Source organism: Heloderma suspectum, chromosome 1 (assembly GCF_057233095.1).
Source record: "Heloderma suspectum isolate Gila_16-S chromosome 1, 16-S_ref, whole genome shotgun sequence".
In the NCBI taxonomy this organism is placed as follows: Eukaryota; Metazoa; Chordata; class Lepidosauria; order Squamata; family Helodermatidae; genus Heloderma; species Heloderma suspectum.
In genome coordinates, this window is record NC_139458.1 from 94731428 (window position 1) to 94754632 (window position 23205).

The 23205-nt window shown below is 40.0% G+C and overlaps 1 protein-coding gene across 6 annotated transcripts in view; it reads right to left on the minus strand.

Moving 5' to 3' along the window:
* CAT (catalase) overlaps positions 1-23205 on the minus strand; it is an 80359-nt gene that overhangs the window by 9077 nt on the left and 48077 nt on the right. For all 6 annotated transcript variants that reach the window (XM_084851595.1, XM_084851586.1, XM_084851621.1 and 3 more), the window contains exons 2-9: positions 12080-12251; positions 10655-10765; positions 9534-9664; positions 7946-8050; positions 3719-3844; positions 2459-2650; positions 2115-2267; positions 557-695 (exon numbers count right to left, since the gene is read on the minus strand). In XM_084851595.1, the coding sequence (XP_084707721.1) occupies positions 557-695; positions 2115-2267; positions 2459-2650; positions 3719-3844; positions 7946-8050; positions 9534-9664; positions 10655-10765; positions 12080-12251 (1129 nt within the window). The remainder of the gene's footprint in view (positions 1-556; positions 696-2114; positions 2268-2458; positions 2651-3718; positions 3845-7945; positions 8051-9533; positions 9665-10654; positions 10766-12079; positions 12252-23205) is intronic.

The window sequence follows — 23205 nt, forward strand, 5'->3', positions numbered from 1 at the left end:
GGCCTGAAATGTTTCAACTGTGCCTCACAGCCAGATCTCTATATGTGTAAAAATGCCAGTGGTTTACTGGAATAATCACCGTGCAGAGAAAGAGGCAACCAAATTCCTTCAGTTCATGTATATTATTCTTACCTGGCTCAATTCCCAAAATGAAAAGTCATCAGGATCTTGATTCCCTGTTAATGTTGAAACGCTTTCCATAACAAATAAGGTTCATTAATCTCTCCAATATTACTTCTCTTTAGCATGCCCTTAGTGATAAACAGTATACTGAATAGGCCGAGTGTGATCTAGTAGAATATTTAAGAAATATCAGTTATCTGCATGTTATGAGCTCTTGGTTGAGCACCATAGCTTATTTTATACAAGTTCTTTGAAGTGATACAATCACACTGGCATGTGATACAAGTTCTTTGAAGTGATACAATCACACAGATCAAATTTTTGAAGGAGGCAAACCGTATTGCAAGTGTAGATGAAGAAAACGCTTTTGCAGATGTTATTGTGAAATACTTTTTAAAAAATTGCTTCCAAAACGGATCTCACAATTAATTACCTTGGTTATCAGATATGCACATAAACCCATCTCTCTGGTAGTTGGCCACTCGGGTTCGGTATGGACAATTTACAGGAATTTGAAGATAGTTGGGTCCCAGACGATGTCTGTGAGTATCTGGATAGGAGAAAAGACGACCCTAGAACAATACATTAGGAGAAGCAAGCATGAAAGTGGGTAACTTTTCTTTGAGTTGGTTTCAGATTGCTGTTTCCTGCCCTGTACAGTTTTAATGCTGACAACAACCATTCTTTTTAAGTTGCTGAGCCTAACACCTACAGTGGGTAAAAGATCTATGGTTTCACGGCAACAATAAGAATAAACGAGCATACCTAAATCCAATATTCTGTTTTTCACTGTTTAATCCAGTATAATTATCGAGTGTACTGACTGCTCTTTTCAGCTGTGATTAAGACTGCTTCTTAGTCAAATAATTTATGACCTGCTTCCAGACTGTAGTGCTGAGACTGCTGACAGCTGTTATGTAGTAACATACTTATTTTGATTAAACATATTATCATTACACAAGTTGCTATCATTGCCAACAGCAAACTCCACACAGTACAATCACATACTGTCATGAGATAATTACACATTCTCCCTAGGTCTTGCTTTCTTAAATATGCTTTAACACAAAATCTTTGAGAATATTTTCTTTTAATGTTCCCAATGTTTCCGGAGTTTGAAGTGGTAATCCATAAACATGCTGTTTTGCCAAAGGAGAGGCAGACACTATGAGTAATAATGCAATATTATTAGAGCTAATGGTTGGAACGTTCGGTTGACATATTCTTTAAGCAATGAAACACCAATGGGACAATTAAGCCTAAAATATGCGTCTTCTGTGCAAAAAAACCTCCACCTGTATTGCTGAACTATCAAGATTCCCCATTGCTTGAATTTGCCACATTTGGGGCGAGTTTAAAATAATATTTCTCTTTAGCACTACATATAATACTGACCATTTTTAATTGGTGGTCCATAATTAACAATAACCATTATTAAATGTTAACCTCAAAATTCCTCCTTCCTGTATTACACTATTAATGGCAGAAAAACCACTGAAGAAAAGTTACCTGGATTTTTTCATATGACCAGATATCCAATATGTTAATTATGAATCTACAACAAATAACAAATCTACAATCCTTCAGCTCATGAAACATATCTATAATGGTGTTTGAAGAGGCCCAAGTACCTACCCTTGCTACATGCCAAGCTTTGCTAGTGATGAAACTCTCAATAATGATCACCCTTCTTTTAATCAATTTGCTTGGATATTCATTATTTAAAATTCTGACCAGACTAGGATGGGGGCAGGGAAGAGAAAAAAAAAGAGAGCTTCGGCTATTGGGTGGTATAGAAATGAAATAAAATAAATAAATAAAATAAAAATATACAGAATATACAAAATGAAACATATGGGATGAAAAAAATTCCCACCAATTTCATAATCTTGAGGTATTGCATTGTCATCGCTCATTATATTAAAGTCTAGAGGTCTTAAGTAGAAAATGCCATTTCTATTAAAGAAATATAATGATCCCATACTGATTACCTGTAACATTTTATCAGGGCTAGGTTCAATCCCTGGAGGCATGTTGCTTGGGTCAAATGCAATTTGTTCCACCTCAGCAAAATAATTGACAGGATTCTTGTTTAAGGTAATTTTTCCCACAGGGATGAGAGGATAATCTTTGTGAGGCCAAACCTAGAAATCATGACAGACATTTTTATTACAGTCATCTTTCAAATCAACTTGCAGGACACAGACATGCAATATATTATTTATGTATATATAAAATATGAAACAAATCTACAATCCTTCACTCATGAAATATATCTACAATTTTTATTTGCTCTATGCAATATGTAGGAGACAGGTGTACAAGATATACTTACCTTAGTTACATCAAAAGGATTGAATGGAAATTTCTCGGCTTGTTCAAATGTCATAACCTGGATATAGAAACTCCAAGATGGATAGTTTCCATTAGCAATTGCATTATAAAGATCACGCAGACTATAGTCAGGATCTTCGGAAGCCAGTCTTCCTGCTTCTTCAACTGAAAGGTTTTTAATTCCCTGATCAGTCTGCAGATAATGAAATAAGCCTGTTAGAATATTTAATAATTGGAATAATTGGAATCCAATTATTAGAATTTCTAATAACTGGATACAAACAACTACTAAGGGGAGAAATGTTACGTTCTCAATGCATGTCCTGACTCGATGGCAGTAATATGTGTGTGGAAACAGACTTCATTCTAAAGATATGCTGTAGGTGAGACTGCTGTATTAGAAACAATCCAGTGATGCAGGTAAGTGCAGACCTCACATTTTATCTTTAATGCTACATTCCATCTATCCCTAATCCAGTATTGAAAGGGCAATATTCTATCCCCACATAGTGAAGGGGTGTGACAGCCATAATACAAAGGGTTACCTATGTTGCTACATGCAATTTTTCCTTTTTTTGAAATACGAATGGATAAGAACTCCAGGTGTGGCTTTGTACAGCAACTAAGTGCACAATGTTTTTTTAAATCATGAAATAAGCAATGGGTATATGAACTTGAGCACACTCCAGGAGAGAGTGGAGGACAGGAAGGTCTGGTGTGCTATGATCCATGGGGTCACGAAGAGTTGGACACGACTTAACGACTGAACTTGCTGCTTTTCAAGTTTAAATAATTTAGCATTGAATGAATGCAACAGTGGTATGGCACTACAGTGAGAGAGCACAGAACTTCCCAAGGTAAAAATAAAGAAAAATACTTAATAAAAGTTCATTAAAATTGTTTAGGGAAGTACTGGGAAATTGTATTAGTCATTATTAATGATGTCATAGGAACTATACATAGTGTCTCCAATCACATTCCATGACACTAAAAGAAGAATTGTAGTGACAAAATCAGGATGTCTGGACCATTCCCATCTTTAAATCTTTGGGACAGGAGTTTATGAGATCCAAACGATTGTCATATAAAACTTCAAGATAACCTGTCTGACAGTAGGACGTGAAAAATCTTACAAGACTAGGAATGCAACACTACATTTTCAAAACCAAATAAGTAAGCAATAACATTTTAATCTCTCAGTAATTCTGATTTAGAGGTGGAGTTATAAGAACTTGCTAAACAGAAAAATTGAAATGATTACCTTTGCATGAAATTTGCAGTACACTGCTTTTCCACTAGCATTTATTAGCTTAAAAGTGTGTGAACCATAGCCATTCATATGACGGTGTCCATCTGGAATGCCCCGATCACTGAACAGAAATGATACCTAAACATAAAGAAAAAAAATCTACACAGGCTATCCTTTATGAAAATCAAGTAAATAAAGCTGGATACTTTTGTATGGTAAACTATGGATTTTTCTGCACAATGTTATGCTCCAACCATATTTTATTCCTAGCATGATATTCCCATGAGCCCTCATCCTGTGCCAGTAGTGCAATATTTTCACATAATTAATTTGAGGGGGCTGGATAGCTGTGCACTAGGTAAGAAAGCCTTGCTTCCTGTTCTGGAGTATAGGGAAAGGGGAACATATGGCCTCCAACAAATTGTTTAAATGGGACCAGGTGTGTTCTCAGCCACTGGGTTGCCCAACAGCCAATTGCACAAATACTGACTCAAACAAATTAGATGTCTGATCCAGCCGTGGCCACACATGCCCTAGTTACATCCCGTTTGAACGACTGTAATGTGTTCTACATGGGGCTGCCTTCGAAAACTGCTCAGAAACTTTAGTTGGTCCAGAATGGCATGCATCCAGACTGTTGATTGGGGCTGGTTACAGGGAGCACGCGACTCCCCTGTAACACCAGCTTCACTGGCTACCAGTCTGTTTCCAGACAAAATTCAAAGTGCTGGTTATGACCTATAAAACCCTATATGACTTGGGACCAGGCTACCTGAAAAACTATTTCATCTCATATGAGCCTGCCCAGTTCTTAAGGCCCTTCTTTTGAGACCACCACCTTCAGAGGCATATTTGATGGCAACATGAAAGAGGGCGTTCTCAGTGGCTATTCCCTGAATATGGAACTCCCTGCTGAGGGAGGCTAGGCTCACTCCCTCTCTGCTGTCCTTCTGCTGGCAAGCAAAGACCACATTATTAATGCTGGCCTTTCGTGTGTATGCAGATCTGTTGAGCTGGATACCGGTTTTACTCTGTTGCTGCTGTGTTTAACTGTTTTTGTTGTTTTTAATGTATTTGCTTTTTGTTGTTTTCATCACTGATTGCAAGCTGCCTGGAGTGCCATTTTTGGTAGAATGACAGGTACAAATCAAATACATTAATAACATTTACACCAGCAATGGGGAACCTCTGACCCGGGGGATGGTTGTGGCCAACCAGGCTGTCACATACAGTCTGCCTAGTCTCAGCCAAGGTCCCTCCCCTCCCCAAAGCCCCACCCCTCAGGAAGTGCAAGGACTACACAGAAGAGGAAGCTCACTGAGTTTTGGTGCTGGGTGGGTAAGGTGCTGTTTAGTGCTGTGTAGGGCTCCCTTTCTCACTGCCCAGCACAGAAACAGCGGAATCTGATATGGAAAAAGAGACAAGACTGCACACTCCACGTCTATACAGCAGCAAATGGGGTGTGTGTGTGGGGGGGGGGGAGAAACACAGTGTGTTACACTTGGCCCCATCCACTTTTTGTTGGGCTCCACCCATCACTGGAATGTCCACCCACCACCACTTTCCACCATAATTTGGAAGTGGATAAAGGTTTCCTACTACCTGTTTACACAATGGTGTTAGGAGAAAAGGGAAGAGTTGTGTTGCATATCACTCATGCTATCACAAGCAGTATCCAATAGCTGTCTTTGAGACTTCTAAAATTATGTACATTTTTAAAGGCAATCTCAATAGCAATGGAAATACTACCTGTGGGAAGTATCATATGTTCCCTAAATAAAATTTGTATGTAATAAACTCACAACAAAAGCACAAGGAAGGTATCTGGACTGTGTGCAACAAATTATTCACAAATGTGTGGTTATTAATCTAAGAAAACGTTGCAAGGTTATGCTCTGTGAGGCTATCAGCATCGCAAAAGATCCTGGATTATTTCCCGATGTGGAGATAAAATTGCGGTAGTCTATGTTCATCAAGGACTAGAAAGACTAAAAATAGAATCTTATGTTACTGACAATCTGCCACAGCCCAAATTCCCATTAATTGGGTTTTTTTTTTGGGGGGGGGGGGTCCACCATAGTTACCTAATATAGGCAACCCAAACTATGGAACTCTCTACCTGGGGAAACCCTGAACCCCCCTCTTCTGTTTTACATATTTAAGCAAGCTTTGAAAACATGCTTATTTATATTTTTATGATTTGTTTTAATCTGGAGGTGATGGCATGTTTTTAAAAAGATCCTTCCGGAGAGAGAAAGAACTAGAGCAGGGAACTGTGGATTGCAATTTTGCCTGGACTATTTTTCCTTTTATACAGAAACTCAACGGACAACGGATGTGCTTTAAATGTGTAAAGCAAGATCTCTTAACAGTGATCTTGAGTAGTGTGGCATATGCCCTGGTTCAGAGGTTCACTCAAACTATACTGTCAGTACACTGGCAACCACTGATTACCTGTCTACTGTGTATATACTCAGATTTCTCCAAAAACCAGATACTGTCTTAGAGCCAGCTCAATACTTCATTCTCAATATGGGTAATACAGAATTCTATTTCTTAAGAAACTCTCTCTTAGACAAGATTTGTCTTTTTTTACTACAAAGTATCAGCACAACAGAACTAAATACAAGAGCGCATGCATGCATAAATTCAAACACATGAAACATCCAACACCATTCTAAACAAGACTTCTAAGCAGAGGCAAGTACATTTGCCAGTTCTCAATAATAATCTATATCAAGCTTACTAGGTTGATTCTCCAGGCAACACATCAGGGGAAGCTGATCCTAAAGGATAGCTCCCACTGTTGCATGTTCTGAGTCTCCTTTATATACTTTTTGGATGCTATATGTTCAAGCTATTTTTACTACAATTTATGTTTCTTAGTTAAGAATTTCAAAGATAGCATTTCTACCTTAAATCTTCATATGTCTAAATAAGATTACTGAATTACTAAGCTTCTTATCAAGATTAATGCGCATAATATACTTATACAAACATTTTAGCCTTCCTTGGCATGTTACAGGTATGTTTGGGACACAACCATATTTCCTTGATATCATCTTGTTCTGTGAGCTTGTTTTTTATTATATATTTATGATCTGGGATAAGATTTTTGGTTACTTATCCGATGGACTATCTGGCCTCATTACGTAGCTACTTGTGTTATGGTACCCTCTTTAACCCTGCTAAGTGAAAGTCGTAACTATAAATTTAACTTTGGCACCTCCTTATCTGGATTTCTGTCTGGCAAACCTCAGAGATGAGACACTTTTACTACTTGTGGGTCTGTGGGTCAGAAGGCTAAACTGTGCTGCATTAGCCTCTGAGCTCTCATTTTTAATTCCAGAATTCTCTTGGAGGCATTTGATTATAGAATTTTCTAATTGGGCAGCAGGGATTACACGATGCAAATATGAAAGATCTGGCTGATACATACTCTTGCTTAAGAACATAACTTCCTTGCTGGATCAGATCAAAATCCACTTAGCCCAACATTCTTTACAAGAATCCCAGTAACCAGCAGAAGCTAGCCCAGGACCACCATGATTTACCTTCTGCTCACCCTTTTAAGAAGGTGTCATGGAAACACACACTCCAATCTCTTCCTTCCTTCCTGCTTTCTTTCTCCAAGGTAAGGCAGGAGAGAACAAAAAGACCAAATGGAGCAGTGTGAAAAGAATTTGTCTTTTCTCTCTGCTTTTCCTCTGAACTGCCTCAAGAAACACTTCAAGAAGTACAGTATAGATGAAGCAGATCGGGTGATTTAGTCTGCAAGGAAAATAAAGATACTGGGGGGAGCAATCCTGTCGCCACTAGTTAGCTGCTGGATGGCCATAGAATATCTCGTTTTCCGGGAACTGACCTCAGAGCCCACTCTCCAAGGTCAGTTCCTGGAGAACCGACCTTCTCTCCGTTCCGCACTGCCTTGCAGGCAGCGCGGAACGGCCCCTTGCTCCACGCTCCAAAGAGGAGCACGGAGCAGCCAAAACGGGGCATTCTGGGGTGGAGAAGGTGGAAATGCTGGTACAACGTATCCTGTGTGTCATCTGGCAGCCTCCTCCCCCACTCTGCCTTCCCGTGGCTAGCTGTCTAGTCGCAAATGCAGGGCAGGAGAAGCGTGGAGGGAAAGATCCCCTCAATGCTTCTTCTACCCTGCATTGGATAGGCGCTCACCTCCGAGTTCAGAGGCGGACACCTATCCCCATAGGACTGCGCTCTAAGATACTTAAATCCTACCTGGTGCAGAGACTCAGGACGAAGACTCCAGAAGTCCCATACCATGTCTGGATCTTTCAGATGAGTCTGCGGATTCCTCTTTTGGGTATGGATAAAGGATGGAAACTAATACAAACAAAAATACAAAGGAAGAATTAAATTACTGTGTAATATCCTAGTTAGGTCTTTTATTCATTTCCATGCACTTGTACTGTGTTCACTTTGAAAATATTTACCTGTAAGATCAAGTTTCATAAATTAACATCTTTAAATCTACTCAGTCAATTACAGAATCATCAATACTGAAAGCAAAAAGCAACTGAAGAAACAGAAAGCACTGAACTCTTTTGCACAATCATCAGAAGAGCTGTGAAGGCTGCAATATTATATTCTCCTGCTGACTGCTAGTTTTACAAACTTTGATAAGAAAACTCATGAGAAACTGAGGCTCAGCCCTACCAAGGAAGATATATTAATGGTAAGAGATCTGATCAACATGGGAGTTGGTGGTCCACTTGTCCTGCATGGGCTCACACTTTCCTTGAAGAATTAGCTGTGCAATTTGGGGGTACTGTTGGATCCAGCTTTATTCCTCAAGTGTAGCTGGCGTTGTAGAGAGTTGTAGGACTTTTTTCCTGTCTAAACTTGCATAGGATTGCACCCTTAGTAGCTTTATCCAAAGTAGCTTTGGCTAATGCACCAGTATAGTCACTCCTAGATAATGATGACTTGGCCACTGAGATGTATGTTTAGTAACCTCCAGTACGATTACTGTAACATGGTCTACTTGGGGCTCTCTGGAAGCTTCAGTTAGTCCAAACTGCAACTACCTGATTGAGCTAGTGGAAGCATATTATATCTATGCTAAAACAACTGCAATATTTGTTTTTCTGGGCACAATCTGCTGGTGTTAACCTTTACCTTCTCCCATTTCAGCCTGCATGTACACCAAAGTCTACCTTGAGTTCATTGTGCTCAGTGTTCATTCTTCATATAAATTATATTGGTGGAGGTCAGAGATAGGACCTTCTCAGTTGTAGAACCTTGTATTTGTATCTGGAGAAGTCTGTCAGTTTAAAATATCCTTCCCTCACAGGGTGTTGCTTGCCTTGATAAGTGTTTGCAAACATTCAAACAGGGTTGCTCACTTTGCAAGTAGTCCTGATTGAATTATTGCAACTCTGTTTCATCAAGTTCAAACATAATCTTGATTATACAACTGCAGTCAAAGGAAACCTAAATGGAAAGTAGCTAATGTATGGAGGCATGATCTAGTCACAGTTCCATTTAAATCCCACTGGTTTAAGGATGGGCTTTAATTGTGCTCACTTTTGCAGAAACGTATTGGAATGAAATGCCTAAAGGCAATCTCCACACAGAAGACACATCCGGACAAGAATAATTATAGTGATCATGCAAAAATATAACACAACACCTAATGTTAGTCGTCTATTCCTTTGGACACAATTGTAATGTGATCTTGGAAAATAAGCCTTGTGGAAGGAACAGACCCAGGTATTCTGTACTTCATACTTTTCTAGCCATTTTAGTCACCACTCATGAATTTCTTTTGGGAACCCACATAAGTATCCATCGTGATCCAACCTACCAGCATTGTATCTCTAATAAAGAAGATGGGAGTGTTGTTCCCCACAAGGTCCCAGTTACCATCTTCTGTATAGAATTTCATTGCAAAGCCTCGAGGGTCACGAACTGTATCAGCTGAGCCCGATTCTCCGGCTAGAAAATAGAGGTTTACCAATCTAAAACCCTGGAAATTGCACACAGTCCCAACACAAAGAAACAGTTGTCTATTTTTTTTTCCTTTTGGAAATTCTTTTGCAAGCATTTTATACCAGAGACCAGCATTCATTCTAATGCTGGAATTTAGTAGGAAACATTCAAGTTCAAAGAAAGTGTAATAACTTCATTGGGAATGCATAACACAGTTATGCAAAGCATTAAGTTCACAAAGCCATTCAGTCTGAAAACTGCCCTCCCAGCTTTCACCTATTGAATGGTGTCTGAATAAGCCCAATTTAAAAAATGGCTCTGATGATTATACCTATATATTGCCATTTCCAGAATTCTAAGAGGGAATGAATAGAAAGAGGACATTGGACAGACACAGTTCCCTGTATTGGCCTGATGAGCCTTGGCAACATAGTGTACTTATTTGACAAGTTTCACAGTAAAAAAGGAAACCATTTGTGAACCACCCAGACAGCTTCAGCTATGGGGCGGTATAGAAATATAATAAATAAAATGAAAATGAAATGATTTCTCTCTCTGCTATTTAGAAACTAAGAATCCCTGTCAACATAATTATGCAAGTCAGGAAGTATGGTTATTCTAAAGCAAAACCTGACTTCTGTCTGGATTCTTGCAGGAGATTTGACTTCCTAATAGACAATATCAACAGATGCAGGCAAAGGGAGATAGGATATCTGTTTGGAGGCTGGGTGATGGATTTAAGAAGTGGATGAGGAACTCCTTCTGCACTAGCCTGCTTAATAACATTTTCTAAAAATTAAGAAAAAAAGAATAAAAAAATTCATACTGAGGGGGCTACATTTTAATCAATGTCATGCTCAATATTAACAGATAGTACAACAGATGAAAATGCATAGAACTAGATAAAAAAGTGAAATGAATATCTATGTACACATGTTCAGTGAATACTTCTTCATATATGAAGCAAATAAAAAATGCAGTTTGTAAAAGCCTTACCAACAGTAGAAAATCGAATAGCAATTGGAGTTCTTTTGCCAATGTGCTCAAATACCTTTGCTTTGCAGTATTTGGTGATATCATGAGTCACTTCCAAATAGCCAAAAGCTCCTGAAAAGTTAAGAATGATTACTGATATTCAAAAATGAAGAGAAGTAGGGACAAACAGTCAAAAGGCCAAGGGCTTTGATAATAATCTCAGATATGGTAGCAGGAGCAGCTCAGTTTGGGAATAAAGATTTATTTTCCATATAATTAGGGCACCATCTGTATTTGGGACATATTGCACATAGACCTTTGAACCTCAGACATCTTTATAGGAATCAAAAGATATGAAATATCCATAAAAGACACCTTACAGGTTGGAGACAGGAAGCATACTGCTTGGAGCAGCAGTCTTTCAAAAAGTACCCCCTTTTGTTTCAAGTTGTCAGAACTGATATTAGTAGCTTACACATACAATTTCTCAAGTTGTACTTTCGGGAGATTTTGATGTGGATCCCAAGGTCCTTTCTACAACTGGAAAGGTTCTTTCATTCACAGAAGTGCTTACGATCCAGCACAGGATCCTACTAGCTAAGGATCAAACTTAATTTCCCCAGAAAGAAATAACCCTGGTTTAAGAAGAAAATTACATCTAAAATTTCACAAGTGGTCTTGGATCAAATGCCTGCTTTAACCTAACCCAAAGGCTTGCACTCACTCAATGGGGTTTAACTTTCTTTCCTTCAAGCATCATACCCATATGCTTTTAAAATTCCCCTAAAATTAACTGACACAGCAGGTCACCGAACTGAGAAATTATTTGATTCCTAGCTACTGCACAAACGTTTTTCCTCTACTGATTCAGCAAGGGCGACCTTTGTGTGGACCTTTCTTGATGAGGTCCACACATACAAAGGTGTGATGTATGGGATTTAAAATAAAAATCCTGAATTAAATACTAAACGATGCATTTCCAGCATTGAACTGAAAATAAATTTGGAGAGAAGTAACTGCAAAGATGAAAACTGCTATCGATATTGGACATTTTCATTTTCTGGGTTGTCTTTTATGTTCTTTGAAGAAAATTTTTTGAGTAAAGTTAACTCTGACAACTGACATATTTTACAACAGGCTAGTAAAATATGATAAGATTAAGATACTATGGATTCAGTATAATATTTCATGATGTATAAAACGTATTTCTGCAGTGTCATACTAGAAAGGGAAAGAAGTCGTAAGATAGGTCACCTGATCCAACTTTAGAAGTCTTCTTACAGGAACAAGCAAAGAAAAAACTTCATAGAAGCTGTGTTTCCCACAAACACAAATTCTATGAAGTTTCTTGTTTGCTTGTTCCTGCTCTACAAACATGCAATAAATCCACAACTTTTAATGCTCCAATTTTTAAAAGAAAAATACCATGCAACCTCTAAAACTAACCTGCTCCTTTGGCATGCACAACTCTCTCAGGAATCCTCTCTCGGTCAAAGTGTGCCATCTCATCAGTGAAAACCACATCCTGAACCAAGAGAGGGCCTCGTGGACCCACAGTCATGACATTCAGCTTGTCTCCTACTGGAATTCCTGCTCCTGTGGTCAAGGCATCAGGTTTCTACATTCAAAAGGAGAATCATAATTGCAACAATGAAAAGCATACACAACTATCTACACTTTTTAGTGGTTTAGTGAAAGTAATCAGATCAATTTGACAGATTATGTAATGTGCTTCCTGAAGCTACAGGAAAAATTGCTTCCTGTATTACACTACTATTTCTTATGAGGAATTATTAGGGGAGATTAGCTTTCCGTGTAATAAGAATCGGAATGTTAAAAGACCAATAGATGTGTGAAAGAATTCAAACATTCTCATTATTTAAAAATATCAGGCATAAATAATTGAAGAGTGGCACTAAGCTGCATCTCCAACCATTCAGTGTCATCAGAATTAGAAAGTGTATAGTAATGAAGTGTTTCTGCTTTACCTCCAAGCTTTCAAGCTAATATCTTAACAAAAGAGACTGCTTGGTTTTCCAGCAACAAGAGAAAATTAATAATGTTAATGCCTGAGGCATGAAAAATAATTAAATTTCCTGCATTTTAAGTCATGCATAATACATACATATGTAGGCCTATTGTTAACAGAAAAAATGTGTCCCAATTATTTCTTCAGACAATTGACGTACACTGAAACACATATATCCTTTTGCCTTTTCTTGCCATTATTAAAGTTTCATTTTATGTAGAGTATAGTTCATCCAGGAAAAAAGAAAATACCCACAATAAGGCTTCAAAGGCACCGTCTTTAACTACAAAATTAACTATTCTTCCTTGAGTCTCAGACCAGCATTAACTATTGAAAAATCATGAGTAGCCCACATTTCACTGTAGAGAAGTGCATGATACGCTGTTTCAGTAACAAGTACAAAGTCTGCCATTTACAGCTAGCAGAAATAATGGGAGATTTCTAAAATACAGGAGCAGCACTTTTGAAAGGCAGTAATTAATATAACTGGAAGGCAGACATAGGTAGGAAAACAAGCTATGAAGCAATCTTAAAATTCAGATGAATAATCTCAACCTTTGCAGATTAAATTAACAGCAGTAATCTTGCATTAATTTTTAGGTGTCTCCCACAACAGTCACCACCCCACCCACTTGAGCACACAAGTCTTTTGGAATAACTACACAGCAGTGTTTATCTTCCTCACACCACCTATTCAGATCCATTCAGATAATAAAAACTACACTTGCACCTTTATGGGAAATTATATTTTTCAGCTTGCACATTAAGATCTACAGCTAGATTTCTTGATCATAAGACTACAAATGAACTCATTCAAACTATGGGTATCCTGAGTGAGGCATTTTCATAAATGCTTTTTCTGGCCTGCTCCCAATCAACTTTCTATTCTACTCATAAACTAATCTATCAAAAATAATAAAGAGAAACAGAAGGCATTCTAGTTTTACTACTAGATATCTGAAGGGTGGGAGGAGCCCAAACACAAGGATACAGAGAGCTCTCTTTGCTGAGGGGCAATTGTAAATTCTGGAAAAACTTCAACAAAGTGTTCCATTACTGTCTGTCACAATGAAGAATGAAATGACTTAATGTATTATTTAAAATTATTGTCCTTTATGTTACCAAGAATTAATTAGTATTTAAAACATTGATTTCTAGAACAGAAGAGCATGCTGGAAGCTAAGAATCAGAAGTTGTAGATTTTTCAGATGGATATGCACAAATCCAGTAATCAAAACAGATAAGCAATAAACTACTTTCTAGGAGGAAAACACCATACATTTCAAAACGTGCAAACTAAGAGCCAAATTAGGCATGTTAGTCTTTGCACTTAATATGATGTTGTGAGAGATATGGGGAGGGGAGAGACACAGGACTGATAATGCCAAAGGGTTTTCCCCCCCTCCCAATTCAAATAGCAAGTTCAAAAGGAGCTATTTGCATTTTTAAAAATATGCAAAGATGCATGTAATGGCAAGGTAGTTTGTCCCTCAGATCCCTATGAAAGGGAAAATTCATATCCAATTTGCACTGTGAAAATTTCATTCAGATAAACCTCTCACAGCACTGGTTAGAAAAGAAATGAGGCAGTAACTGAAACAGATTCTGAACTCAACTCATATCCCCCCTCAACTCACTGGTACTGTGAGATTTTTCAGAGTGAAGCCCCCTCAAGGTACTAATTTTATATGGTGGAGGGTAGGTAGAAGGGGATAAAGGGGATGCTTGGCCGAAGTCTAGATATCTGCTACTCATAGTTCCTGTCCTGCCTGAGCATTCACAGGGACTCTCCCTAGTTCTGTCATCTCGGTGGGAACCACAAAGACACAGCAGACACATGGTCTTTCGCCGTGCTTGCAGTTTTCCGTGTAACAACTAGACAAAGAGAAGTTCTATCTTTTCAAAATGATTATAGTAACTATTATTTACATTTATTTATATTTCAACTAGTTTTGTATACAGTTTATACATATTCTCTTAAAAATAAAGCACAACACCATTGTCACTGGCTTTTGGATCCAAACAGCTACTCTAGATAGGCCATAGTACTCTAGACAGAGAACCAGCAGCAGCCAGCAGAGCAAGAACTGTGGCAGCAGGGGACTTCACCTGAGGAGCAGGTGCGAGGCGTTTTCCTCTGGCCAGTGTCAACTCCCCACCGCTGCTACAGCAGCCTGCCTAGCCTTGGGAAGGGCTCATTATTTTTGGCTCCTGAAGCAGCTGAGAACCTGGTTCCCTGGGCAGTGTTTGGCATCCAGCCATTGGCTGTCCCTCCAGAGAGCCGGCCGACGTGGGTGGGTGGTGGCGCCGCAAAGGGAGGTCGGCCCTTTGGGGGGGGGGCAGAGATAGCAAGGGCCAAATCCCTTGGTTTTCTCTCCCCTCTGCGTTTCCCATCTTTCTTCTCCCCTTGTGGGGAGTGAGAAGAGGGATTACTGGGGCTGTTGGGGGGGCGTGGCCTTTGAATGTATTTGTTTTCAAGTCAGAATCTTTATTATTGTATGGGTGAGAGGGAAGTGATTTTATACCACAAGGTGAGAGCCTGCTGGTATTGAATTGTGCACTCCCAGGGTGAGAGATGGGAGTGTTAGGTGTACATTCCAGGTGAGATGTTCGGCTTGACTGTTTTAGTCAGCTAAATGCTGCTGGGTTTGATGTCTTTTTTGAGACAAAGTCAGCATTATGTGTGTCGGGGAGGCAATATGAGTGGTGGGGGACATGGGGAGATATGGTGCTGGCAGAGCAAAAATTCATAGGAAAAGGGAGGGCAGGTACTTCACACCTATCCAGCCTTCTGGTTGCCCTGTCAGCCCGGGTGCCTTGGGGAGTGGGCCAAGCCACCCTCAGAATCTTTGCCTGCTCCTTTGCAATGCCAGGTCAGTCCGGAATAAGACCACAACCATTCATGATTAAATTTTGGATGAAAAAGCTGACCTGGTATGCATTATGGAGACTTGGCTGGGGGAGATAAGCGGGCCTGTATGGGCACAGCTTCTCCTGGTCGGGTACTCCATGGTAGAGCAGGTAAGGAGAAGCAGATGGGGAGGCAGTGTAGCAGTGGTCCTCAAAGACTCTTTTGAACATCCCCCTGACCAGTCTCACTGTGAAGGAACTGGCTCACATCGAGTTTGTATACCTCGGTCTTGGGACTAGGGACAGATAGGGGATTCTGTTAGTGTACCGGCCACCCCACTGCCTAACAGAGACCCTAACTGAGCTCACACAGCAGGTCTCAGAGTTGGTGTTGGAGCCGTCCAGGCTTTTAGTCCTGGGCAACTTCAACATCCCCTTAGGGTCCAGCTTGCCAAGTGCAGCTCAGGAGTTCATGGTGACCATGACAGCCATGGGCCGGTCCCAGGTGATAAAGGGGCCAACACATGAAGCTGGCCACACGCTCGATTTTATCTTCTTCAGTCAGGTGAATGATCTGTGGGTGGAGGCTCTATCTGTCTACACATTGTCATTGATGTATCACTGTCTGGTCAGGGCTGGTATCACGGCTACTATCCACCTCCACCTGGCAGACCGCTACTACCTGCCTTCTGCCTGGCAGACTGCCATTCTCTGCAGGACCAGGCCCCCAGGTACTAAGCCAGCTGCTGCTGACTACCTCCACCTGTTCCTTCCTGGAAGAACTATATAAGCTGGCTGGCTGGCTGGGGAGAGCCAGTATCAGTAAAGGGGATGTATTATGTTGATTGTTGTTTAACTGTTGGTGGGGGGTAGGTTTGGGAGGGTTGTTGTGTTTTTAGGGGTGGGTAGCCTACCTGATAGGCAGAAGCAAGGGGGCATGTATCTACCTGACGGAGGCAGTGGGGAAACTGGTGTGGGCCAGAATATACAGAGGCTAGGCGGCAGGCACTGGCGGAGCGCTAGGGACACACCATGCTAGGTAAGGGGAACAAGGGAGTGATGTGTAATATCTGTCCCCTGCTCTGGCCCTGTCCAGAGCCAAAGGATGGCTGGGGGAGGCGTGACCCCATCTTCTGGCCTGCGTTTGCTGCTCTGCAATGCCAGGTCTGTTACCCAGAAAACCTCCCTCATCCATGACATGACCCTGGATGAGGGTGCAGACCTGGCATGTATTATGGAGACCTGGCTGGCTGAGGCTGCTGCTCCAACCCTTGCAGCCATGTGTCCAGCTGGATTTTCCTATGCACAGCAGCCAAGGGCTGGGGATCGGGGAGTAGGAGTGGCTGTTATCTACCGGGAGTCCTTGGTCTTCACCAGACCCCCTCTCCAGGAGACCAAGGTTGCTGAGTGCATGTACTGGAGACTGGGCCTAAAGGGCAGCCTGGGGATTCTGCTCATGTACTGCCCACCCTGCTGCATGACTGGCTCCCTGGCCGAGGTGCTTGAGGTGGTCTCTGATGTCTGTGTGCAGTCCCCTAACTTATTGGTGATGGGGGACTTCAATGTACATTCAGAGGCCATCCTCACGGGAGCACCTCGGGACTTTATGGAGACCATGGCTTCCTGGGAGCTGTACCCTATTCCAACTGGGCCCACCCATGTAGCCAGTCATGCACTAGACCTTGTGTTTGTTTCTGGAGAACACCGGTGGTGGCGATCCAGTTGAAGGCACACTTGGAAGAAGCTGATTATGTAGATCCATTTCAATCGGGCTTCAGGCCTGCCTGTTATTCCGGCAGGCCTTCCCTTTTTAGAACTTTTGTTCCTTTTGCTAACTTTTGTATATTATTTTTAAGCACTGTTATTTTAAGCTGTGCTTTATTGTTGGAGTTTTTAAACAAATTGTTTTTAGTTCAAAGTTGTTTTTAGTTATATGTTTGTTAGTATGTTTTATGTAAATGGTTTTTAAACTTTGTATATTGTATTTTAATGTTTTAACTCTTGTAAACCACCAAGAGAGCTTCGGCTATGGGGCAGTATAGAAATATAATTAATAAAATAATGGTTGGCTGAGTATCAATTTCCAAATAGCATGATGGGACAACTAACTGTTATTTTGTCTTGAGTGAAGCTTCATAATCCCATGAAAACCAGTTCTGTGAAGTCACACACTTATTTAAAATAGGGCTAAAGTTGAGGTCATATGAACTGAGGCTAATAGCATAATGACCTTCTGTACAGTTTTATACATAAGGGTTCCCTCAGCATACCTTAAGAGTATGCCAATTGTGGCCTAGTGAATGGAGTACTGGACTTTGTTTCAAATCCTCAGTAATTCATGAAGCTCACTGGATGGCATTTGGCAAGTGTTATTTTCTCAGGCTAACCTATCTCACAGCATTGGTGTTCTGATGAAATGGGATAAGCCCATGCATACTGCTCTGAAGAGTAGTGAGAGATGAAAAGGGATTAAATTCAGCAAAATCCTGTGGGAATTACCTAAAACTGTGCTCTACATTGCTTCCTTGAGATGAAGTAAACATCAGAAATATGGTGGACCGAAGCATCCGGGAAATTCTAGAGTGGAACCTGCATTAGTAATGTTCTATGGACAAACAGTTCAAAAGTGAGGATAGCAGAACAGTTAGTGACAGCACATTAAGCATTTGTTAGAGTTAATGAAATGTTTGCAAAAACTTGCCTCTAATGTCAGTTACAGGGCAATTTATACTGATGCATGCATAGAAACAAGTTTGTTATGCACTCTGCAATCAGAAACTGTGATAGCTGTTACTTTTGAATAGAACAAATAGTCACAGATAATGCTTAAGTGTTCTGAAAATGTTTGCAGATCATTAATCCATATTCTTGTAGCCAAGAGATAAATTAGCTACTTTGTTAGATAGTAGAAGTGACCTGGTCTTTTCTGGTATCTCTTGCATCACTCTAAACCAACAGCAGGTTCCACTAATGTCTCTTTGTGTTATTTACTGCATAGTGAAGGAGGGTGCTATGGTAAATACATGAAGATGGTGCTTGGAGTGGTTCATGACACAACTTGCCTTCTTGGCCCATGCCCAAACTAGCTGGTAAAAGCCAATCAGGAGACCTTTGCCAACCTTATCAGAATAGTGGTTAACGCATCTTTCTTATGGGGACATATTCCAATGGGCCTTTCATTAAAAAAAAAACACACCTGTTCGATGCCATAGACTTGGACAATTATCACTACTATCCAGCCTACCTTTCTGGGGAATGATTATCAAGAGGATAGTGACTTTTTAGTTTCAGCCACTCTTGGTCATTCTGGATTCTTTGCAGTTATGTTTCAGGCTAGGCTTCAGGCCTGAGATTGCCCAACCTATGCCAGAAGAGAAACTGTGGAAGTGTGACCCTATTTATTTCCTGGATATCCCACTGGCTTTCAATACCACTGAGCATACTATCCTTCCAGATAGCCATTCAGGGTTGGGGACCCCATATTGTGGTGGTTCCACTCCTTCCTGGGGTGCAGGTTCCTGAGACTGATGCTGAGAAACTGTTGCTCTTCCCTATGGGTCTGTTAGAATTATCCTGTGGGGTCCCTCAAAGCTCAATATTGTCTCCCATGCTATTTAATGCCCACATAAGTAATCAGGTGGTACAGGGTTTAGTGACATCATATACAGACACTATCTCATTTTCATCAGACTCAGGTAAAGCGGTCCTTAACTCTATGTCTGGTGGTGGACTGGAAGAAGTCAAATAAACTTAAGCTCAAGCCAGGTAACATGAAGTTGACAATAATCGGGGACTAGTTAGTGTACTGGTTAGCTGGGGAATGAAATGTAGGGCTTCATCAGAAGATCTTAAATGCCAGGGAAGTTCATACAAAAGAAGGCATTTCTTGAGATAATAGGGACTCAAGCCATTTAAGGAAAGAACCAGCATTTTTAATTGGCAGCCAATGCAGATGCTTCAGATCAGGTAACATTTGTGAATATAGGTCCACAGTGATTAACAGGCAGGCTGGTGCATTCTGCATAGCTGAAGTTTCTGAGGTAGTTCCAAGTAGAGCAAAGTACAGTAGCCTAGAAAGATCCATACAGCCTCCTCCTCGCTTTCTGAAACAAGGCAAACACTTTTCTTATTTTAATTAGCCTTGGAAATAACTGCTCTCTTTTCTGGCCCTCATATGAATTCCATTGCTATGCTGTTTCTTTTTTTAAAAAAATTCAGATTGCACTTTTATCAGTGTTTCATTATTTTTAAGTTTGTGAACCACTTTTGAAATTAATATGATAGAGCAGTATATAATGTCTTTTTAAATAAACAAACAGGAAAGTTGCAACAGGCCACCAGAAAAATGCTAATAGATGCAATAAATGTGGTAGGAACTCAGCCATGAAGGTATGCTGCCGTTTACAGCATCACCCCAGTTCCTAAGGTAGGCTTTTGGGATTTTTATCTTCCAAATATTGGTTGAGTAGGATGTAGTAGAATTACCACTTATGCTTGTAGCAAACAATTCAGACAACCCAGTCCTCATGAGCACAGATTGCCAGAATCATGAAAATAAAGACTTCAACATGAGTAGAGTAATCATGCCCTTAAAGTTGAAGTTGCCACTATTTTAAGTTATTGTGAGGTTGCAGAAGAGTTTCTTGTAGTGAAGAAAGTTTCCCTGAGATCTAAAAGATCAGCATTTGATGTAAACGTTATCATTCCTGTGTCACTACTACTATTCAAAAGGGCTTTATAATAAACAGTTCTCAGCCTTAGGGTGTTGGGTATTTTAAAATCCTACTATGACACACAGTTCAGGAAAGAATATTGCTCATTATACAGCAGTTCACAAACAGTTTACTCAAGAGTCTAGATTAGGTGTGACAGAATTGGCACAGCAGCACGACTTACAAAATGCACTCTGAACAATAAAGTAATTGGTGCTGGTCAAATAAGAGCCAAGTTTTGGAAACATTTTCACATCCCACAGAAGCACTGCTCCAACATTTATGGCAATGAGGAGGGAGATATTCAAAAGGTGAAAAATTGTTTGCAGGTGCTAGTGGGAAACATCTGTCATGCCTTGGCAACTGGACCAATGCTCCTTTTCAAGCTATATTGCAGCAATGAAACAACCACAGCATGCAAATGGAGTGTAAGCCCATATGCACAATGAGAATTTAAATAGGTGACATCAGGGATGGCCCTCCAGATGTTGTTGCAATTCCCATCTCCCTAGCCAGCATAGCCAATGGTGAGGGACTATGACAGTTGCAGTCCAACAACATCTGGACGGCTAGCCACTCGCCATCCCTGTATTCCTACATGCACCTAAGTGTTGTGGGCTTAGGGGTGGTTTCACTGCCAGCCCTCACAAGACAGGGAAAGCATTCCCACACTTCCAAGGCAAATCAGAAATGTTCTATCTTATCTTGTTGGGCTTGAAGTTCAGCTACCACCCTTACAGTGAAAAAGGGCATTTTACAGCAGTAATGAGAATACAAACAAAACAGGAAAAGTTTGTGAAATGTTAGTTTTCATTTGGAATATTTCTTATTCGGTGAAGTCAAGCTGAACTGACAAAATATTTGAAGTGATGTGTTCTTTACATTTGCTGCAAGTAAACATTTTTAGGATCCCCATTAAAAAATCTTGCATATCCCCAAGATTTTTGCCTTCTACTGAATGTGCTGCAGAGACCTAAGCACATGCAAGACTACAACCAGATTGTATGAAGATATGCTTCACAACAACATTCAGATTGCAGTTCTCAGCCTTTTTCCTGTCTAGATGCAAATGGGGAGGAATCTTTTGAGCACCATACTACTCTCAAGAAGAACAGATTAAAGATAATCTGTAGTTTATTTTTTATCAGTATTTGTTTCAAAAAACATGGACATCATGTCTTTCTAGCTTCCAAATCTTAGCTTGTTGGGAAGCCATCAACAATAGTTCCCAGTCCACACATAATGGGAAGCTATGGTTAGCTGTGACTTTCTGGCTGCCTCACTCACTCACCGCAAAGAAGGATCCAAGTGGTGGCAAAGGGGCTACATACATGGCTTATTAGGCCAGGATTTAATCCCCCAAATGTGGCTAACATGGTTGCAAAATGCCTTTGGGATGTTACACAGATGAGCCATATCTATACCTTTCATCGATCTCCACCCATACAACACTCCTATTTTTATACACAACCATTTAGGTTATGAATGTTTTCACAGGTGTTCTGAAGCGCATCATGACTGAGGGAAGCCAGTCCCACCTCCAAACTGCAGGTCATGGCTTAATCACTTCAGCACTGCTGTAGTTGTAGTCTACATTTCTGATTTGCAGTAGAGTTTCATAATAAAATTCAACTAGTTCTTTTGATCACAACACTTTATTTATAAATAAAATTTATATCCCACCCATCATCACTTACAGTCACCATGTAGAGAAATATCAGGACAATAATGGACTTATTTAAATCAATGTGATTTAATTTAGTAATTTAAAATCCAATCAAAAGCTTCCATATAGATTTAAATAATTTATATCAAGCTTCCATTTGAATGCACATATTTTTAATTACTACAACAAATAAAAATATATTGCTTTGTAGCTAAGCAGATCCTCCATGTTAGTACTTAGGAGCATAATTCAAAACTTTTGTCATGCAGCCTGCTATATACCCTCTGCACTAAAGAATTTTGATCTACTTAAGAGATAAGTGATGCAATTGTGAAACTAACTGATCTGTTGGCTTGTTTTGTACACATGCAAGGATATCAAACAGGATTGGGTCCTGTAGTCTTCTAGTAAACAAAGAACAAAGAAACTAATTTCATGAGCCCAAAAGGACTTTTGGACGCATGAAACTACCATTTCTGTGTGGCAGTCTACCATGCCATACAGTAAACTGTTTTTGAAACCGAAGAGAATTTCAAAAGCAGTTTGTCATATGTCACGAGAACAGGGTTACCCGTTCCATGCAAAGCCAAAAATCCACTGATCTAGTGTAAGCCCTTTGGGTAAGCCTAAATAGGTATTTTAAGAGCCTGGCCTATGTGCTTTCCAGGAATGACTGGTACCTACTAGGCAGAGCTGTTTTTCTCTATTAAAATAACAATAAATGACCATGCTATCTGGTCAATAGGGTATAAATAATTTGCTACAAAAATAAAAATTAAGTGACATAATGGTAATATTTGAACTCAAAACTCATTTTCCTCATAATTAATTTAATTTATATTTTTATACTGCCCAATAGCCAAAATTCTCTGAGTGGTTTACAAAGGTTAAAACTAAGAATACACAATATAAAACCAATGTACACAAATATAACCATTTTAAACCAGCCTATAGTAATTTAGCCTAAGCTTTAGTTTGGGTAAGCTTTAATTCAGTGTGTTTGAGAGGCGGTCATGGATTTGGTTTTAAGAGATTTTAAATCAAGGCTTTCACGTGTTTATTTGTAGAATGAATACACATTTCAGCTTAGCATGAGGTGGGTGTTTTTTTAAAAAAGAAATATACACAGGATAATTTTGTACATGTCTACGCAAAAGTAAGTCCCACTGAGTTCAGTGGGCCTTACTCCCAGGTAAGTGTGTACAGGATTGCAGCCTTACAGTTACTGATTTTTTTTTAAGCTACCCAGTTTAAATACTTTTTAAAATCACCAGTTTCTTTCTACCCTGTTCCAGGCCAGTATTCCAGTCTTGCA